The sequence below is a fragment of the Macaca thibetana genome, chromosome 11, assembly GCF_024542745.1.
Source record: "Macaca thibetana thibetana isolate TM-01 chromosome 11, ASM2454274v1, whole genome shotgun sequence".
In the NCBI taxonomy this organism is placed as follows: Eukaryota; Metazoa; Chordata; class Mammalia; order Primates; family Cercopithecidae; genus Macaca; species Macaca thibetana.
This window is the reverse complement of record NC_065588.1, coordinates 96,771,702-96,793,789: the sequence shown is the minus strand read 5'-3', so window position 1 is coordinate 96,793,789 and position 22,088 is coordinate 96,771,702. Positions and strand designations below refer to the sequence as shown.

Below are 22,088 nucleotides of genomic sequence, written 5' to 3'. Positions count from 1 at the left end.
ATAAGTGACAAATACACAAGCTTCAGTAACTGACTCGATCAACTGGAAGAAAGAGTATCAGCGATTGAGCATCAAATGAATGAAATGAAGTGAGAAGAGAAATCTAAAGAAAAAAGAAAAAAGAAGAAAAAGAAATGAACAAAGCCTGCAAGAAGTATGGGATTATGTAAAAAGACCAAATCTACGTCTGATTGGGGTGCCTGAAAGTGAGGGGGAAAATGGAACCAAGTTGGAAAACACTCTTCAGGATATCATCCAGGAGAACTTCCCCAACCTAGTAGGGCAGGCCAATATTCAAATTCAGGAAATACAGAGAACGCCACAAAGATACTCCTCGAGAAGAGCAACTCCAAGACACATAATTGCCAGATTCAGCAAAGTTGAAATGAAGGAAAAAATCTTAAGGGCAGCCAGAGAGAAAGGTCGGGTTACCCACAGAGGGAAGCCCATCAGACTAACAGCAGATCTCTTGGCAGAAACTCTACAAGCCAGAAGAGAGTGGGGGCCAATATTCAACATTCTTAAAGAAAAGAATTTTAAACCCAGAATTTCATATCCAGCCAAACTAAGTTTCATAAGTGAAAGAGAAATAAAATCCTTTACAGATAAGCAAATGCTTAGAGATTTTTGTCACCACCAGGCCTGCCTTACAAGAGACCCTGAAGGAAGCACTAAACATGGAAAGGAACAACCGGTACCAGCCATTGCAAAAACATGCCAAAATGTAAAGACCATCGAGGCTAGGAAGAAACTGCATCAACTAACGAGCAAAATAACCAGTTAATATCATAATGGCAGGATCAAGCTCACACATAACAATATTAACCTTAAACATAAAGGGACTAAATGCTCCAATTAAAAGACACAGACTGGCAAACTGATAAAGAGTCAAGACCCATCAGTCTGCTGTATTCAGGAGATCCATATCATATGCAGAGACATACATAGGCTCAAAATAAAGGGATGGAGGAAGATCTACCAAGCAAATGGAGAACAAAAAAAAGGCAGGGGTTGCAATACTAGTCTGTGATAAAACAGACTTTAAACCATCAAAGATCAAAAGAGACAAGGCCATTACATAATGGTAAAGGGATAAATTCAACAGGAAGAGCTAACTATCCTAAATATATATGCACCCAATACAGGAGCACCCAGATTCATAAAGCAAGTCTTTAGAGACTTACAAAGAGACTTAGACTCCCATACAATAATAATGGGAGACTTCAACATCCCACTGTCAACATTAGACAGATCAACGAGATGGAAAGTTAACAAGGATATCCAGGAATTGAACTCATCTCTGCAGCAAGCAGACCTAATAGACATCTACAGAACTCTCCACCCCAAATCAACAGAATATACATTCTTATCAGCACCACATCACTCTTATTCCAAAATTGACCACATAATTGGAAGTAAAGCACTCCTAGCAAATGTACAAGAACAGAAATTATAACAAACTGTCTCTCAGACCACAGTGCAATCAAACTAGAACTCAGGACTAAGAAACTCAATCAAAACCGCTCAACTACATGGAAACTGAATAACCTGCTCCTGAATGACTACTGGGTACACAAGGAAATGAAGGCAGAAATAAAGATGTTCTTTGAAACCAATGAGAACAAAGACACAACGTACCAGAATCTCTGGGACACATTTAAAGCAGTGTGTAGAGGGAAATTTGTAGCACTAAATGCCCACAAGAGAAAGCAGGAAAGATCTAAAATTGACACTCTAACATCACAATTAAAAGAACTAGAGAAGCAAGAACAAACACATTCAAAAGCTAGCAGAAGGCAAGAAATAACTAAGATCAGAGCAGAACTGAAGGAGATAGAGACACAAAAAACCCTCCAAAAAATCAATGAATCCAGGAGTTGGTTTTTTGAAAAGATCAACAAAATTGATAGACCGCTAGCAAGACTAATAAAGAAGAAAAGGGAGAAGAATCAAATAGACGCAATAAAAAATGATAAAGGGGATATCACCACCGACCCCACAGAAATACAAACTACCATCAGAGAATACTATAAACACCTCTACGCAAATAAACTAGAAAATCTAGAAGAAATGGATAATTTCCTGGACACTTACACTCTCCCAAGACTAAACCAGGAAGAAGCTGAATTCCTGAATAGACCAATAGCAGGCTCTGAAATTGAGGCAATAATTAATAGCCTACCAACCAAAAAAAGTCCAGGACCAGATGGATTCACAGCTGAATTCTACCAGAGGTACAAGGAGGAGCTGGTACCATCCCTTCTGAAACTATTCCAATCAATAGAAAAAGAGGGAATCGCCTCTAACTCATTTTATGAGGCCAGCATCACCCTGATACCAAAGCCTGGCAGAGACACAACAAAAAAAGAGAATTTTAGACCAATATCCCTGATGAACATCGATGCAAAAATCCTCAATAAAATACTGGCAAACCGGATCCAGCAGCACATCAAAAAGCTTATCCACCATGATCAAGTGGGCTTCATCCCTGGGATGCAAGGCTGGTTCAACATTAGCAAATCAATAAACGTAATCCAGCGTATAAACAGAACCAAAGACAAAAACCACATGATTATCTCAATAGATGCAGAAAAGGCCTTTGACAAAATTCAACAGCCCTTCATGCTAAAAACTCTCAATAAATTCGGTATTGATGGAACGTATCTCAAAATCATAAAAGCTATTTATGACAAACCCACAGCCAATATCATACTGAATGGGCAAAAACTGGAAAAATTCCCTTTGAAAACTGGCACAAGACAGGGATGCCCTCTCTCACCACTCCTATTCAACATAGTGTTGGAAGTTCTGGCTAGGGCAATCAGGCAAGAGAAAGAAATCAAGGGTATTCAGTTAGGAAAAGAAGAAGTCAAATTGTCCCTGTTTGCAGATGACATGATTGTATATTTAGAAAACCCCATTGTCTCAGCCCAAAATCTCCTTAAGCTGATAAAAAACTTCAGCAAAGTCTCAGGATACAAAATTAATGTGCAAAAATCACAAGCATTCTTATACACCAGTAACAGACAAACAGAGAGCCAAATCAGGAATGAACTTCCATTCACAGTTGCTTCAAAGAGTATAAAATACCTAGGAATCCAACTTACAAGGGATGTAAAGGACCTCTTCAAGGAGAACTACAAACTACTGCTCAGTGAAATAAAAGAGGACATAAACAAATGGAAGAACATACCATGCTCATGGATAGGAAGAATCAATATCATGAAAATGGCCATACTGCCCAAGGTAATTTATAGATTCAATGCCATCCCCATCAAGCTACCTATGAGTTTCTTCACAGAATTGGAAAAAACTGCTTTAAAGTTCATATGGAACCAAAAAAGAGCCTGCATCTCCAAGACAATCCTAAGTCAAAAGAACAAAGCTGGAGGCATCACGCTACCTGACTTCAAACTATACTACAAGGCTACAGTAACCAAAACAGCATGGTACTGGTACCAAAACAGAGATATAGACCAATGGAACAGAACAGAGTCCTCAGAAATAATACCACACATCTACAGCCATCTGGTCTTTGATAAACCTGAGAAAAACAAGAAATTGGGAAAGGATTCCCTATTTAATAAATGGTGCTGGGATAATTGGCTAGCCATAAGTAGAAAGCTGAAACTGGATCCTTTCCTTACTCCTTATACGAAAATTAATTCAAGATGGATTAAAGACTTAAATGTTAGACCTAATACCATAAAAACCCTAGAAGAAAACCTAGGTAATACCATTCAGGGCATAGGCATGGGCAAGGACTTCATGTCTAAAACACCAAAAGCAATGGCAACAAAAGCCAAAATTGACAAATGGGATCTCATTAAACTAAAGAGCTTCTGCACAGCAAAAGAAACTACCATCAGAGTGAACAGGCAACCTACAGAATGGGAGAAAATTTTTGCAATCTACTCATCAGACAAAGGGCTAATATCCAGAACCTACAAAGAACTCAAACAAATTTACAAGAAAAAAACAAACAACCCCATCAAAAAGTGGGCAAAGGATATGAATAGACATTTCTCAAAAGAGGACATTCATAGAGCTAACAGACACATGAAAAAATGCTCATCATCACTGGCCATCAGAGAAATGCAAATCAAAACCACAATGAGATACCATCTCACACCAGTTAGAATGGCAATCATTAAAAAGTCAGGAAACAACAGGTGCTGGAGAGGATGTGGAGAAATTAGGAACACTTTTACACTGTTGGTGGGATTGTAAACTAGTTCAACCATTATGGAAAACAGTATGGCGATTCCTCAAGGATCTAGAACTAGAAGTACCATATGACCCAGCCATCCCATTACTGGGTATATACCCAAAGGATTAAAAATCATGCTGCTATAAAGACACATGTACACATATGTTTATTGTAGCACTATTCACAATAGCAAAGACTTGGAATCAACCCAAATGTCCATCAGTGACAGACTGGATTAAGAAAATGTGGCACATATACACCATGGAATACTATGCAGCCATAAAAATGGATGAGTTTGTGTCCTTTGTAAGGACATGGATGCAGCTGGAAACCATCATTCTCAGCAAACTATCGCAAGAACAGAAAACCAAACACCACATGTTCTCACTCATAGGTGGGAACTGAACAGTGAGATCACTTGGACTTGGGAAGGGGAACATCACACACTGGGGCCTATCACGGGGAGCGGGGAGTGGGGAGGGGGGAAGGATTGCACTGGGAGTTATACCTGATGTAAATGACGAGTTGATGGGTGCTGATGAGTTGATGGGTGCAGCACACCAACATGGCACAAGTATACATATGTAACAAACCTGCACGTTATGCACACGTACCCTAGAACTTAAAGTATAATAAAAAAATAAAATTAAAATAAAAAAAAAATACAAAAATTAGCCGGGCATGGTGACGCATGCTTATAGTCCCAGCTACTTGGGAGGCTGAGGCAGGAGAATCGCTTGAACCCAGGAGGCAGGGGTTACAGTGAGCCAAGATCATGCCACTGCACTCTAGCCTGGTGACAGAGCGAGACTCCATCTCAAATAACAATAACAATAACAATAATATAATAATAATAAAGAATGATACAATGGACTTTAGGGACTGAGGGGAAAAGGTGGGAGGTGGGTGAGTGATAAAAGACTACACATTGGGGGCCGGGTGCGGTGGCTCACACCTGTAATCCCAGCACTTTGGGAGGCCAAGGCGGGCAGATCACGAGATCAGGAGATTGAGACCATCTTGGCCAACTCAGTGAAACCCCGTCTCTACTAAAAATACAAAAACAAAAGAAATTAGCCAGACGTGGTGGCGCGCGCCTGTAGTCCCAGCTACTTGGGAGGTTGTGGCAGGAGAATGGCATGAACCCGGGAGGCGCAGCTTGCAGTGAGCCAAGATCATGCTACTGCACTCCAGCCTGAGGGACAGAGCCAGACGCCACCTCAAAAAAAAAAAAAAAAAAAAGGACTACACGTTGGGTACAGTGTATACTGCTTGGGTGATGGGTGCACCGAAATCTCAGAAGTCACCACTAAAGAACTCATCCATGTAACCGAACACCACCTGTTCCCCCAAAAACCTATCGAAATTTAAAGATAAATAAGTAAATAAATAATAAGGTAATTTCAGAGAGTGATAAATAAAATAGATAAAAGTACATACAGGAATAAAATAAAAAGAAGCTAAGAAAGTTGAAGAGGCAACTTTAAACATTCTGAGGAAATGACATTGAACTGAGAACTGAATGGTGTGAAGGAGCCAAGATTTAAGGAAGGAGCACTTTAGACAGAGGTAACTGCAAGGTGGAGAAGTTTGAATAACAGAAACAAGGCCTGTGGGAAAAAAAAAAAAAAAAAAAAAAGGATGAGAAGAACAATACAAGATTGAAAAGGGAGGCAGGCCTCAGGTGATGTGCAGACTTGTAGGCCATAGTAAATATTTGTTTTCTATTCTACTTGTGAGGAAGAGCTATGGTAGATGGTTTGCAAAGGTGACCAAACAATCTGCATATCTCTGTATGGATGCTCCTTTGCAATGTGACTTTGAGGCTCCTCTCATCAAGAGGTAAAGTCCGTTTTTCTTCTCCTTGAACTGGGTCTGGCCCTGTAACCAAGAGAATGTGGAAGAAGTGATATTGAGGCCTTGCAGCTTTCATCTCTCTTTACAATGCTGCTCTGAGTCCACTATGTAAAAAAAAAAAAAAAAAATTAGTCTAGCCAACTAGGAGATAAGTGCCATTTGGAGGAGAACCAGAGGACCATGATCAACAAATAGCATCAGCTCCCTGGGAGGCTGTCTAGTCCACCCAACCTCAGTCGAACTTGAAATGACTATAGTCACAAGAGTGACCCGGGGAGACAAGCAGACCAACCACTTAGCTGAGCCCAACCCACAGTATTGTGAGAAAATAGTTTTGTGTTCTAAAAACATAAAAACAGTGGTGGTGTGTTGTGCAGTGATAGACAAGTGATACAGGCATCTTAGGAGTTTTAAATAGGGAGAAAAATAACATGTATATGTTTTAATGACCAATTTTGTCCCAAATACATTGATGGATTTATCCATAAGACCCATGAATCTTTCTAAAAGATATAAAAATATCATAGCCTCCATTGGAGAAGGTGCAACTCACAGGGCTATGTTGGATTACTGGGGCTTTAAACCCTTCTCCTCAAAATGAAATCTTGTCCTCAAACATATTAAAACTGTGTGAAACCATGAATACTAAATTAAAAAGCCAAAAGTCATTTGACTCCCTACCTCATTTTAGCTGAGAATACAACTTTTGAAATCTGATGAAGGATCACATTTTAGGCCTGAACTCATTATGAAATATGTTCCTAAAGAAGATTAAAAAGGAAGTATCTGAGAACTCTAAACTGTGTTATTTTGATTCTATGTTCTGCTGAAATAATCAAGGAAGCATTACATCATTTTTTTAAATGTGAAAGATTGAAAACTGGTCTTTCAGTTGAAACTACTAAAAAAAAAAAAAAAAGGAAGAAAGATGATGATCTTTGGGCATGCAATCTTGGAAACAACTTTAAAACAACCAGCACTCTGAAAACATAAAAAGCTATTTTGTCAAAAAATTCTGTAGTTAGCGAAGCCAAGATGTTTGCCCTTGCTGTGCATAATTATTTGATTTTCAGAAAAAGGAGATTCACTTTGGTTATATAAGTAGCATTATTTTTGAAATAGTTCTTTAACAAGATTTAACCAGCCTTTATGGCTATTTTTTTCACAGTATTCATAGTATTTCCAACTAATTTCTGAAAGATGTTAGCATATCCTCCTGGGATGTTCAACACTATGCTTTATAATATATTATAGCCAGATGTTACGTGGCTTTAGAGGAAACTATGCGGACTCTTTCAAAATGACTTTACCTATTTAATTCTAATGTCTTATATTCACTATTTAGAATGGTGGGAAAAGATGAAAGAGGAATCAATTGGAGATGTTCTCACCTACCTGAGCACCTGACCACTATAAGTCAACCTCCTCTGGTTATCTACTGCATTAAAGAAAGAAGAAGAGAGATATGTAGAAGGACAAGAAAGAGAAGACAACTCCAAATGAAGGAAGGAGACAGGTGAAATATGATAGAGAATAAACCAAGGAAGTTAGACGAGGAAAAATGAAAGTGAGAAGAGAAAGTCAGATGCTTAAACCAAAGAATTAGGCTTTTTCACAAAGGGCATCTAGGGCAGTGGTCACAAAGCCACTACATAATTATTAGGTTTCCTTCAGCTTAGCACATTATCTGTAGTTCATTCTGGGCAAATCTTAGCCTCTTTTGGCCCTTGGACAACTTTGAGAATATGGTGACAGTTATAGAATACAGTTGACCCTTGAACAATGTAGTGGTCAGGAGCACTGACACTCACACAGTCAAAAATCTGCATATAACTTTTGATTCCCCAAGAACTTAACTACAAATAGCCTACTGCTGACTCAAATCCTTACCAATAACATAAACAGTCTATTAATGCATATTTTGTACATTACATGTATTATATACTGTATATGTATATATTATATACAGAAAAGAAAAGTAGAGAACAAGAGGAGAGAGCAGGAGAAGAAAGCTACTGTAAAGTAGCTAAAAAGAAGAAATGTTATTAAGAAAGTTATAAGACAGAGACAATTTGTTTACTATTTACTATTTATTAAGTGGAAGTGGATCATCATAAAAGTCTTATCTCATCATCTTCATGTTGAGTAAGTTGAGAAGGAGGAGGAACAGGAGGGGTTGCTCTTGCTGTCTTAGTGGTGGCAGAGGCGGAATAGGTAAAAGAGATAGAAGAGTGAAAGGGGAGGCAGGAGAGGTAGGCATACTTCATATAACTTTTTTTTTTTTTTTTTGAGACAGAGTCTTGCTCTGTCGCCCAGGCTAGAGTGCAGTGGTGCAATCTCAACTCACTGCAACCTCTGCTTCCCATGTTCAAGCAATTCTCCTGCCTCAGCATCCCGAGTAGCTGGGATTATACGCGCCCACCACCACACCCAGGTAATTTTTGTATTTTTTAGTAGAGATGGGGTTTCGCCATCTTGGCCAGGTTGGTCTCGAACTCCTGACCTCGTGATCCACCTGCCTTGGCCTCCCAAAGTGCTGGGATTACAGGCATGAGCCACTGCACCTGGCCAATATAACTTTTGTGGAAATATATATGTGTATAAGTGGATCCATGCAGTTTAGACCCATGTTATTCAAGGGTCTACCATATAGACAGACCCTCTTCTCAGAAAAATGTGCACATATACAGTTAGGTTTAGTTCACATTTTCTGAGGGTTTTCTGGATAGACCTCCCATGAACCCCAAATTGAGAATTCTAAAGGTTTCACTTCAAGGCACTGAGATAGCTACTCCCACAACAACACTATCCAGAACAACCATGGCTTCTTTGGCTTCATGATCTCACTATAATAGCTCCTCCTTCCCTGTGACAGTCTTTCCATAGGAAACGTGTGGCAAAGTGGGAGGTTTACTAGAAAAGCTCTGCCTCCTCCCCGAGTTTTGATAAGGGAGGGTAGTCCTGCTCTGCCATGAGCCCTGGTTGAAAGGGTTGTGCCATCCAGCCCCACTGGGGAAAGCTGAGGAGGAAACGGAAGTGGATGTACCTGGCAGTTCCTCTGAAGCCTGGCTGCCATGTTTCTGCAAATGCTACCACACAGATGGCTGAAAGGGTCAAAGTTCTCCCAAGTCAGTAGTGTGTTTCTGTGATATGGTTTAACTCAAACTTCATTTCAGAATCCAGATACGATGAGTGGATGTAAGTATGGGGGGGGTGGGGAGAGAGGTGGGGAGGGAGAGAAGTAAGAAGAGAGAGAGGAAGAGAGAGGAGAAAAGAAAAGTAGAGAAGAAGAGGAGAGAGCAGGACAAGAAAGGGAGGGAAGGGAATAGGAAGGGAAAGAAGGGAAGGGAAAGGGGCGTGGAGGAATAGAGAGATACTATTATCTTGGGTTATCCTTGTGTTTGAAGCGCTTTCGAACCCTGGAATTTCAGTCATCCGTTCACTTCAAATGTATTTGTGGAAGAAATGCACATCAAAGCCACCTTGAAATTGTTTTTCAGTCAGCCGCACTTTTACATTATCTGTTCTATTATTGTTGCTAGTAAATTTAACCAGTTACTTACTGAATGATACACCATATAGAAATAAAAAGTCGGTTTAATTTTCCCTTGAAAATGTCTCTTACAGATGAAGTCAAGGATTTATGATCAAGAACTTCATTATTACTCTTTATAATGGTGAAAATGTAGAAACTCTTTAAAGCATCTAACACTGACATCTAAACATCTAACAACTGGTCTAGTTGTTAGACGTTTGGTCATTAAAATCGTGTTCTCACTGATGAGAATGTGGAGTAATTGGAACTGTAATTCATAAATGGTAGAAAGGTAAAATGGTACAAGCATGATGGAAAATTGTTTGGCAGTATCTTATAAAGCTAAACATATGCCTGCCCTAGGGTCCAGCAATTCTGCTCCTAAAGAAATAAAAACATGTTCGCAAAAATACAAGAATACTTATATAAGCTTTATTTATAATACCCATCCTCCAAAAAATATTGGAAATAACTCAAATGGCTATCAATAGAAGAATAAGTAAACAAATTTTAATATACCCATACAATGCAGTATGACGCATCTATTAAAAAATGAACTACTGATAAACACAAAATGTGGATCAATTTTTAAAATATTAACTGAAGGAAAGGAATAGGATTCAAAAGAGCTTATGCTGTATAAATTCCATTTATATAAAGTTTAAGTTCAGGCAAAATTTATCTACAATAATAGAAATCAGAACAGTGGTTACCACTGAGGACTGTTTACACAGGTATATGTATACAAAGGTAAAAATCAACCAAACAGTAAACCTGATTTGTGCATTTTATTGTATGTGAATTTTTAAAAATCGTGTTATCAAAGAATATTTAAATACATGAGGACTTATTATATATGGTTAAGTGCAAAAAGTAGGATAGAAAACGGTAGCTATAGTATGATCCCAATTTTGTTCAAAAATATGTGTGTAGAGCAACCTTGTCCAACCCACGGCCTATGGGCTGCATGTGGCCCAGGACAGATTTGAAAGTGGCCCAACACAAATTTAGTAAAACATGAGTTTTTCTGCGATCTTTTTTTTTTTTTTTTTTTTTTTTTTTAGCTCATCAGCTATCATTAGCGTTCGTGTATGTTATGTGTGGCCTAAGACAGTTCTTCCAGTGTGGCCCAGGGAAGCCAAAAGATTGGACACCTCTGGCTTAGAGAAAAGACTGGTGGCATACATGCCTGAATGTTAAGAGTTATTAAATATGAGGCTGGGCTTGGTGGCTCATGCCTGTAATTTCAGCACTTTGGAAGGCTGAGGCAAGAGGATTGCTAGAGGAATTCAAGAGTTATTAAATTGGCTGTAATACTAGGGTCATTTTTATTCTCTTCAATACATGTTCTATATATCGAAGCTTTTCTACAAGAAGCATATATTATACTTTTTAGAAAAAAGGGGGGAGGTTTCCCCCTCATTCTTTTTTTGAAGAGGTCAAAGGGGTCAAAGTAAGACCTCATCACGGTCTTACTTTGTTGCCCAGGCTAGAGTGCAGTGGCTTGATCATAGCTCATTGCAGCCTCAAACTCCTAGGCACAAGCAATCGTCCTGCCTCAGCCTCCCAAGTAGCTGAGAATACAATCACATGCCGCCATGCCCAGCTAATTTTTTTAATTTTTTGGTAGAGATGAGTTCTCACTATGATGCCCAGGCTGGTCTCAAACTCCCAGCCTCAAGCCATCCACCTGCCTAGGCCTCCTAAGGTGGAGCTACAGGTGTGCACCACCAAACCCAATTAGAAAAAAAATTTTTTTTTTTTAGGTTTTCTATAACAAGCCTCTTTTCCCATTTCCATTCCCTGAATCCCCTAGTCTAGGCCCTCATTTCTAAATTGTTGTAATAGACTCCTAACTGACCTCCTAGACTCAAGATTCTCTCTAGCCCAATCTCTTCTCCTCTGAATGTATCTTCCTTTTTTGAAACTATAATTCTATTTTTGTCTCAAGCATACAGTATCTTTTCTTCTCTTTGAAGTTCAGGTTCGTTCTATTCCCTGTGATATCTGGTTTCCTCCAACTACCTTTCTTTCTGTTTTTGTTTTTGTTTTTGTTTTTGTTTTCATCTCTGTCTTTCCTATTGGAAACTTCCCTGAACTATCTGGCAATCCTTGGCTGTCTGTTCATAAGTAAGAGGAAGAAAATAAAATGATCATCTTGATTAAATACATACCATTCAGGGTTTTTGTCATCACCACTATATTAAAACTGCCACTGTCAAGGCACCAGTGATCTCCATGTTGCTAAATCCAATGGCCCATCCTCAGTCTTCATCTTCCTTGATCTCACAGAGGCTTTGACACAGGGACCATGCACTCCTCCACATCACACTTGCTTCACTTGGCCATGGGACACCACTCTCTTGGGGTTCCATCACCCCCACCCCCTATCTCCCTTTTTCTGTCTCTTCTACTTGCTCCTACTCATCTTCCTGATTTCTCCATGTTGGAGTGTCCCCAGGGCTCATTCGTGTTCTTCTCTGTATTGGAATCTTGACAATCTCATCTGGTCTTCTGGCTTTACAGACCGGCTGTGTGATGTGATAGTGACTTACCAATGTACAGTTCCAGCTCTGACTTCTGGCCTGAATCCTAGACTGTATTTCCACTGCCTACCTGATACTGCCACTGAGATATCAATAGGCAAGGAAAGCTCTAAAATCAAACAAGTCAAAATTCCCAGTTCCTTCCCCCAGTATTGTCCTGCTCCTCCCCAGTCTTCTGCCTCTCAGAAAATGTTCCTCTTCCTTCGAAACATGTCCAGAACCCGAGTACCTTAAGGGACTTAGTGTTCTTTAAATATGCCCATCATGTCCCCCCTTCAGGGCCTTTGTCCTTGTTTCTTCCTTTGCCTGGAACCCTGTCCCCCAAAATGCACTTGACTTGCTTCCTTACAGCCTTCAGTTCTCCACTCAAAGATCACATTATCCCTGGACACTTGACCTAACACATCATCCCTCATATTCCCCACCGCCCTTACCTGGTTTTATGTTTGTTCTCAGCACTTAGCACTGGCATACTGTGTCCTGGTTTTACTCATTAACAGCCTTATTTTTTGTGTCTTCCCTCAGAATATAAGCTCCATAAGAGCAGAGACCTATTTTGTTTATTTATTTTCTAGCCCTAGTGCCTAGAATTTTAGAGGTGCTCATTACAGGTGCTGAATAGTTGTTGAACTTAGCTAGGCGTGGTGGCACATGCCTGTAGTCCCAGCTACTCAGGAGGCTGAAGTGGGAGGATCGCTTGAGCCCAGGAGGTCAAGGCTGCAGTAAGCCATGATTGTGCCACTGCACTCCAGCCTGTATGACCGAGTGAAATCCTGTCTCAAAAAAAAAAAAAATTGTGGAATGAATAAGTGAATTAATGAATGAATAATTCCCTTGGGCAGGGCTTGGTAGGTAGGTCCTACAGGGAGTGAGTAGGCAAAGATCATTTTATTTTGATGGGGAAACCCCCAAATGTCAATAGTTATAAGCCCTTTTACTTATATGTGAGTTCCCACCACTCATCCCATGAATCCTATAATCTTCTGCCTAAGGGATATGATTCTGACTGGCAGCATTTTGGAAGCTCAGCCCAACAAGGCAGCTGGAAGTTTTCAGTGTTCAGCATGCAAACTTTTGATTAATTTCCCTGTGTTTAACAAGATTCATTCATTCATGCATGCATTTGAAAAATAATTTCCAGGTGGCTATTAAATGCCAGGCATCTCTAGATACTTGAGATATATCAGTAACCAAAATGGACTAAACTCTCTAGCCTTTGGAGCTGATACTCAGCTATTATGGGTGTTCTTGAATCCATAGTGCCCACATCCAGAAAATGAACCTCCTGTTTTCCAGTAGGTATGGGGAGGGACAGTTTCTTGGTTGAGCTGGTGGAAGAGAGATCTGGGGTGATAACTGCTTCTTACATGCACTTTCAACAGCATTGTTAAATCTGGTAATGTAAACTTTCAGCCGGTCCTTATGTTCTCAGTCCTCCTCAACCCCACTCCACTCTCTTCACTCTGTCCTCCAGAGGTACCTGGTGCTGGTACCTTCCATTTTAAACCTTTCTTGGGTGCAGTAACATGAAAGAGCTTTCTTCTTTCTTACTCAGTTCTGCTGAAGTCAGTTAAGACTCATGCATCCCCATTCAGCTTTCTAAATGTGATTTTTCTCCCACTTTCACTTTGTCCTGGCAAGTTTATGTGTTTTTTTATTTTAGTTTTAGAAATCGGCTAGAAATGACTGCATTTGTTCTGCCATGTTTAACAAGACAACCTGAGTGCCATCACCAGCATAATCTCCTTAAACACCACATCAGATTTTGAAGACCATATTGGTTGAGCACCCCATCTATGCAAGGCATGTACTGTGTGGCTGGATGTTTGTTGTGTCTAAACTTGGGATTCCTGGGGAAAAAATCAGCCCCTTGCAAACGAACCCTCACTCAACACAAACACACCCAGTAAGCATTGGGTTCAACTTTTTCCTATCTTACCTATCTGTGTAGCTATGGAAATAGGGGAAATACAGGGGCCCCTGGTTCTCACGTCCCGCTGCAGTCCAGCAGTTGATGAGAAGAAAGATCTCACACATTCATCTGGTTTTTCACCTGTCCCTATCTCCTTGGGTCTAGAGTAAGCTGCCAGAGCTCATTCCATCACTTTGATCATACTTCACTGAAATAACTGGAACACTCTTGACTTTGAGAACACCACTGTCTGGAATTACTGCTAGCCAGTAGAAGCCATAGAGAACAGATTAAAGGTTAAGAATTAAGAGTATGATTTAATTAAGATTAGATTAAAATATGAGTTTGATCTTAATTAGACTTATGGTTAAAGAATTTAAAAATTAAGAATAGATTATTAGTCTTAATTAAGAATTAAGATTAAAATATGGCCTTTAGGGACCTGACTTTAAATTCTTCTCTGAAATACCATTTACTTATTAATAAATATTTGGGAAGAAATCATTAACCCTTTCTCATTGGGTTGCCATGAGAATTAAATGAGATTATGTATGAAAAGGACTTAGTATAAGGCCTGGGATATAGTACTACATGTAATCTAAAGGAAAAGTCAACTTCCCTGCCCCTTTAGTTTGGCCCATGTGGTTATTAATTCAAGTTAGAATCATCCAGAATCTATTTTATTCCAGGGAATTGATATCTTTGAGGTCTCCGGTCTTCCCTGGAGGAAGCTCATGGCCCCTTTCGCTACAAAGATTTGCTCCTTACAACCTAGTTCAGATCTCTCAGAATGACACATAGCAAGTTTACATCATTTATGACAGTTGGGGTTAGAAAACTATTTCAATATGCTAAGTGAGAATTCGTAAGACCCTGAACCAAGGCTAGAGCTGAATGGAAGGTGTAATTCATGCTTGCTCAGCTATCTACGTGTTCCCCTTTGTTTTCTAGCCACCCTTGAAGTTAGGTTGGGGCTATGTGGCTAGCATAGGTCAATGGACCGCAACCAAAAGTGACTGTGTTGTTTCCAAGTGAAGCAGTAAAACCCAGTGTGCTTCCTTCTCCTTTTCCCATTCATGGTGATATCAGAATTTATATGTTCCCAATAATTGACTACAAGATGCTGAATGGAGAAAATACATCCTGGATGCCTGAGTGACTGTCTGGAACAAGCCTCCACTCCACTCCACCCCAACCAACCTACTTTCAACTTGTAACACAAGAGAGAACTAAACATTTGCTATATTAAACTACTGAGATCTAAGTTTAATTTATTACCACACTACCCCTAAGGAGGTAGATTAGTTTGAGAGAACTTGTGAAGTTAAAATTAAAAGATATTTCAGCGTTTATTAATGGTAGACTAGGTAATTCAGACCAATCTTCCTACTAGGAAAGCTAAACTAAAAAAAAAAAAAAAAATTAATTCTCTCAAAAGCGTTGGAAAGCCAACACGGTAGTGAAAAATTTCCAGGCTACCATCTGACATCTGACAGAAGATGAAAATCCAGAGAAGTGACTCGGACATTTGAGGCCACTTTTCTCCTGGGAGAATTTGTTAATTCTAACAAAGCCAGTGTTTGTTAATTCTAACAAAGCTGAGCGGTGTCTTTGATGGCCTGGTTTGGGGACAAGAGTTGGACTCCGGTTAAAACATTGTAGTGCTGGTTGGGACCCTTAAGTGCTATGCTCTAGCAGTAAGGGTGAATAGGAAGTAAAAGAGCCTTCACACATCCTGCTGTCCAGCTTCAAATCATCTGGATGGCACAAAATACCTAAGGCCCTGCAACTGGACTAAGATGATCCCAGACAGTTAATGCCCTTAGGCTCATGAAAGAAGCAAACAAAGATCTCCTAGAAGGAAAAGAAAAAAGAAAAAGAAGAAGCACTATTTCATGGCTAAAATTGCTAAAAATTATTTCTACAAATAATTTTTCAAATGCAATGGCTGATAAAATCAAGGAAAACCAGGCATAGATGCAGTTAAGATAGTATGAATAAGGACCAGCAAAACCAACAACAACAAAAGAGACTAATATGGTCTCCAAATATTGGCACTGAGCAGACTTTAAAACCATTAGCTTACTATGTCCCAGAAAATAAAATATGGTATTGAAAATTTCAGCAAGGAGCTGGAAATGTTTTTTAAAAGACATAGCAGAAGTGAAAAAGAACCAATAAAAATTCTAGAACTGAAAATACAGTCACTAAGATTAAGAACACAATGGATGGATTTTTACAGGTTAGACCTCACTGAAGAGAGAGATAAAGAACTGAAAAATAAGTCAGGAGAAGATATGCAGCATGACATATAAAGAGGCAAAGCATTGGAAAATACAAAACAGGTGGTCAGACACCTACATACGTCTAGAATACATATAACTGAATGCCTAGAAAAATAGCAGAGAGAGAATGGAGGAAAAGCAGTATATTAAGAGGTAATGGAGAGAGTTTTCCCAAGCTGATGTAAGACATGGATCTACAGATTGAAAATTAAATTACATGAACTTGGCAGAGAAAAAAGAGAAGGGGAAAAAATTTTAAGTCAAGGATGACTCTAAGAATTCTAGCTTGAGCAAAAGGATAATGTGACTAACTGAGATAAGAAATAGAGAAAGAAAAAGATTTATTGGGGTTGGGAGGAGGCAGAGTGAGATAGAAATACAGATTCCAATTTTTACCTGTTGAATTTAACATCCAGACAGGGATACAAATAGGTCATTATTTCTCTAACACTTACTTTTCTTGGCATATTAAGGAATTTCCAAAACTTTGATTTTTTGGAAAGGATCATCAGATCTTTCTTGTCTCAAGAACCCTGCACCTATAGGCCTCCTTCCCTTCCTGCTAGAATCCACAGTTTGCATCCATGAGTTTACCTACAAATGGACATTTGCAGCAAAATGTACAATGACTTGTAAATGGCATCTGTCTGGTGTTAAAATGTAATTATTTATCCATTGCAACCTACACAGAGAAAAACCCATCACAACAAAATAATGTATTTTCTAGTTTTTAACACATTGATCCATGATTTCATTTTTAAAAAATACATATCATAAGGGCAAGTTACAGGAAAAATGTGGATTTTCTGCACATGACATCAACTTCAAACGATGCGATAAATACAACTTTGTGTCACAATATATATACTACTACCCTAAGGATTATCATGAGTTTTTAATATACAATTATTTGACTTTATTAACACACACACAAAATAAAACACTGGCTATCATAAATTGCTAATTTTTTATTTTTTATTTTACTTAGCAAACAGCACAACTTTCACAATAAGTTCCAGGGATAATGGATAAAAATGACATAGCATGTTTTCTTTTCAACTGGAAAGTCCCCCAAAATGTTAAAAGATGATAATGATGATGACAGCTATTTACTTGGGCATTTCCTGCATGCTAGGAACTGTTCTATAGGGCTTGCATGGATTCACTCATTAAAGAGATTTAAAGATGTCTACTAACATAAATTGTATGCTAATGACATAAAGAATATTATTTAATGAAGAGTCACAATTTTTCCCCAAGATTATTCTGTTTATAAAATACACTACAACTCAGCTAGTATTACTGGGGACCAGAAATACATGTGGGAGAAATTAGAAAAAAAAAAACACCCTACAATAATAAATTACAAATAAATCTGTAATTTTTCCATATTATATCTTTCTTCCGAAAGTAGAAATAAAATTTTCAAAACCAATGAACAGGAAAATAATTTTATTTTCAAATAACCCTCTAGATGTCAATGTTAAAAATTTAAATATATCTAAAAGTATCCATGTAATTGCCTTATGCAATCAAAGGTGAATTTTTCAACAGTAACTGTAGGTCTAATTGTCCCAAATGTTTTCATTGTAGGATTTCCCTGTATAACTACTGCTATATTATTGTGATTTCCCTGAATATCATTCCAAATAGAGTCATCATGAATACTTTTGATACAAAATCATAATTTTGTATAATCTGATGAAACTTCCTACTATAATCTCCAGCAGAGAAGGCTAAAGATATACATTTTTTTTAAATAGAAAATTATTTCAGGAGAATTGTACCTAAGAAAACACATGAACCTACTTCTTAAATTATTAAATGTCTTAAAAGTTTACAAGTAATTTGGGACATCATTTAGCTACATTCTTAACATTACGAAAAGTTGAAACTTAATAACCAAACTCTTGTTTACTGCTTTCAGCCATTTTGACCATCAGATTCCTAAAAATTTGGCTCTCTTGCTTAGCTTTTCTTTAAAAAAACTATTTGAATCTCTGATGTAGTCTGTGACCCTTACTACTTTAAAAACTATGGAGTCACAGAACCATTTGACTCCTCAGATAACATAGAACACTGAGGGTCTTTGAATCTAGCCTCTCACACATTTGAATCCCCTCTGCCTCATCAACCCAAATGTTTCCCTTCCCTGACACCTGCTAAAATGGTGAATTACTCACAATTACTCCATTGTCAGTTTTCATTATTACAAATGTCTTCCCTACACTGAATGGAAATCTTCTTCCCAAAAACTGCCACCTATTGGGAGCTTCAACAATCTCAGCACTGACCCTGGCAGATGACCTTGAGCAAGTTCATTTCTTGTTGCTTTAGATTCGTTGGTTATAAAATGGGGATAAGAAATGTGTGTCATAAAGGTGCAGAGATTAAATAAGAGTGTTTATAAAGCACCTGCCACAACGTGGGGTTTATTGGGAATATGAAGCCCTCCTCTGCATGGCTACCCTAGAGATGTGGTGGCAGCTACTGCTACTGTTTACATTCCTTCTGGCCAAACATCCCCATTTCCTTCACTGTTTCTTTGAACAACATGGTATTGTCTCATTTTTCGTCTAGTCATTCCTTTCTGAGTAAGTTCAGCTCTTTGAGAGAAGGGTCAACTGTCAATTCAAAAAATATGTATTATCAACTATGTTACCAGCTGAGCACAGCTCCTTACCTATACGTGTCATTGAAAGATAGTATTTCTCTTTCCCTTGTTGCTGGGTAGATCTTCTCCACCCCCCATATTTGGACTTCTGACAAGCTGGGCTAAAAGAAAGGCAATAGGTATGGATAGTTTCTGGTTCTAAAGTAAGGAGAAGACAGAAGTGCACCTCAGACATTAGGATGTAGCTGAGAAGTTTCTCTCTTCATTCTGGTAGGATGTCAGCTCTTCCTCATCAAGGGTCACTCCTCTCTGTCCTTTCCATTCCTTCTTCTGGACTTCACAATTCTGGATGGTGGCTCCATAAGACATCATCTTTTTGGGACTCACAAAACTCTCATGGTTGAGTTCTGTCTCCTCAGCTAACTCATCCTGGTCAATGATTCCACATTTCTCCTCAGAGAGATTCTCTGGGTCAGCCCACTCCTGTTTCTCCCCAGAAGCAAAGACCCCATAGAAGATCACACCACTGTAATGCACCAGGGCAGCTATGAGGAACACATTCTGCCATTCTTCACGGGTCTAAATAAGGAAATAAAGTGCCAATTAATGTTTTAACTAAAACCAGAGATTACCAGTATGTCCTGGAGGCCTCTACTGGGAAAAAGCACCTGCCCATTTGGAAGGCAATGCTCTGTTCCTTGGGAGGGAGGATGTGTGTCAGAAGCACCATCCAGGATTCAAACCTAATTTAAAAGAAAAACTTAAAAAATGAAAGTGAAGACTACAATGAATATAAAAGTTAGACATGACAATAAATATGAATTTTTTTAATTTAGAAAATACTTTTTTTTTTTTTGAGACGGAGTCTCACTCTGTCGCCCAGGCTGGAGTGCAGTGATGCCATCTTGGCTCACTGCAAGCTCCGCCTCCCAGGTTCACACCATTCTCCTGCCTCGGCCTCCGGAGTGGCTGGGCGCCCGCCACCACGTCCGGCTAATTTTTTGTATTTTTAGTAGAAACGGGGTTTCACCATGTTAGCCAGGATGGTCTCGATTTCCTGACCTCGTGATCCGCCCTCCTCGGCCTCCCAAAGTGCTGGGATTACACGAAAATACATTTTAAAATAAACAGCACATAAAAATATTAATACATGCAGCACCATTGCATAGCTTTTTGAATATTCAAATGGGGTTTCCCTTCACATAGTCAGCTAAATTAAACTTGTTTTAGGAACCCGCTGTCTTAAATATCAGAAGTCTCCTTCTTGCTTGTTGTTGGATACATAACAATATTTGAGCCATTAAAGTTCTCACCCTTGACTGGCAAGAACTTTATTTATAATCATATTTTCAGTGTAAAAAAAAGTATGTCAAAAAATAATGGGAATTTGTGTCTAAGGTTGGGGGAAAATATCTTGGATTTAACAGTCAGGTTATCAATCCTATAATTCCATGAACAGAGAGGGAAAACATGAATTCCCTGCCTATAAAATCCTACCTTCCTTTTCTGTCAAAAAGTAAGAAAATTTATCTCACGCCTTTTTTTGTTTGTTTGTTTGTTTTTTGTTTTTTGAGACAGAGTCTCACTCTGTCGCCCGGGCTGGAGTGCAGTGGCGCGATCTGGGCTCACTGCAAGCTCCACCTCCCGGGTTCACGCAATTCTCCTGCCTCAGCCTCCTGAGTAGCTGGGACTACAGGCGCCCGCCACCACGCCTGGCTAATTTTTTTGTATTTTTAGTAGAGACAGGGTTTCACCGTGTTAGCCAGGATGGTCTGGATCTCCTGACCTCGTGATCCGCCCGCCTCCGCCTCCCAAAGTGCTGGGATTACCGGCGTGAGCCACCGCGCCCGGCCCTCTCACACTTTCTTCTGCAGGAAGCTGAAAAAACTTCTGAAGTTATATTTGTAATAGGCAATCCAACTAAGAAAATAGTTGGGGGAAAATAATCCCATGGTATCAGAGAATTTTTATTTGCAGAAAGCAGCATCTTGAGACGTTTCAGTGACAAAGATAAAGAAATCACGTGGGCTGTGGTTGAATTCTGGATGGATCTGCCTCTATCACTTACCCTAGTCCAAATTCACAAAGGCTCAGTAACAACTGGGTAGGTTATTAATGTCCTGTTTATTTTATTCTTAACAAGGAAGTAGAATAACACTCATCTTTTCAGGCTGAAACATGCTAAGCAATGGATGGAATTAGGTTATAAAGTTTAATCACTGAGAATGAGAAAACAATCTTCAGTAACTCATTTATCCCAAGTTGACTGCCTCAGTTTCTTCTTTGTGTCTCTAAACAGTTTCTAAGGCCCATACCCCTCTCCCCAGACTTTTATTCCTCAATTGAAAAAACATAGAACAAAACAACAATTAGCCTTGGTGCCATTGATAAGCAATGATTTGAAAATCAGAAGAAGAAAATAAAAATAAAAGAAGTTCAGCTGACTCAGTCAAGGTCAAGGACATACACATCTACAGACTGCGATAGAGCTTTGAAATCTCAAGTTTGTGTTAGTGCTCCAGTCCTCTGATACTGTAACCCACAGCCACAAAGGAGAACTTTACCTTGTGCCTGGTCATTGCACCAACAATGAGGGGACAGACCATTCCAGAGAGGGTTCCCACTCCATTTGAGATCCCCATGAGAATGCTGGCATAGCGGGGGGCAATATCCAGGTGGTTGACATTAAAACCTACAGTGAAGCCAAAACCTCAAAATCAGAGTCAAGAACAGAATTCCAAATACACTTTGGAAAATACTCAGTTGTCCCAACCTTCACCAATCTGTTTGGTTTCCTCTAGTATATGACTGATGGATATTAGTTTCCAGACCAAGAGGACTGGGTTCAAGAGGCTGTGTCCACACAAAGCAGTACTGGTAGACAATGCTCGAACTGATTATGGATATCTATTATGGGCTCTCTCTACAAGGAGAATTATGGCATCTCTACCTTATAGGTTCTGAATTCCAAAATACGGTGTTTGGCACAATACTGAAAAGCCTAAAGACTGAATCACATTTATTCAGAGTAAATAATCATGCAATCATATACAGTATGACGAGACCAAACCTTGCTTCATAATATTCCCGCTCCTACCCTTGACTTACTCTTAAAAGGCAGCCAAGAGT

General features: G+C 39.1%; 1 protein-coding gene across 1 annotated transcript in view; it reads right to left on the bottom strand.

Moving 5' to 3' along the window:
- Window positions 1-17,298: 17,298 nt before the first annotated feature.
- The window catches only part of SLC17A8 (solute carrier family 17 member 8), a 64,749-nt gene continuing 59,959 nt past the window's right edge, over window positions 17,299-22,088 (bottom strand). The window contains exons 11-12 of the mRNA XM_050746983.1: window positions 21,524-21,651; window positions 17,299-19,538 (exon numbers count right to left, since the gene is read on the bottom strand). Coding sequence (XP_050602940.1) covers window positions 19,194-19,538; window positions 21,524-21,651 — 473 coding nt within the window. The 3' untranslated portion in view covers window positions 17,299-19,193. The remainder of the gene's footprint in view (window positions 19,539-21,523; window positions 21,652-22,088) is intronic.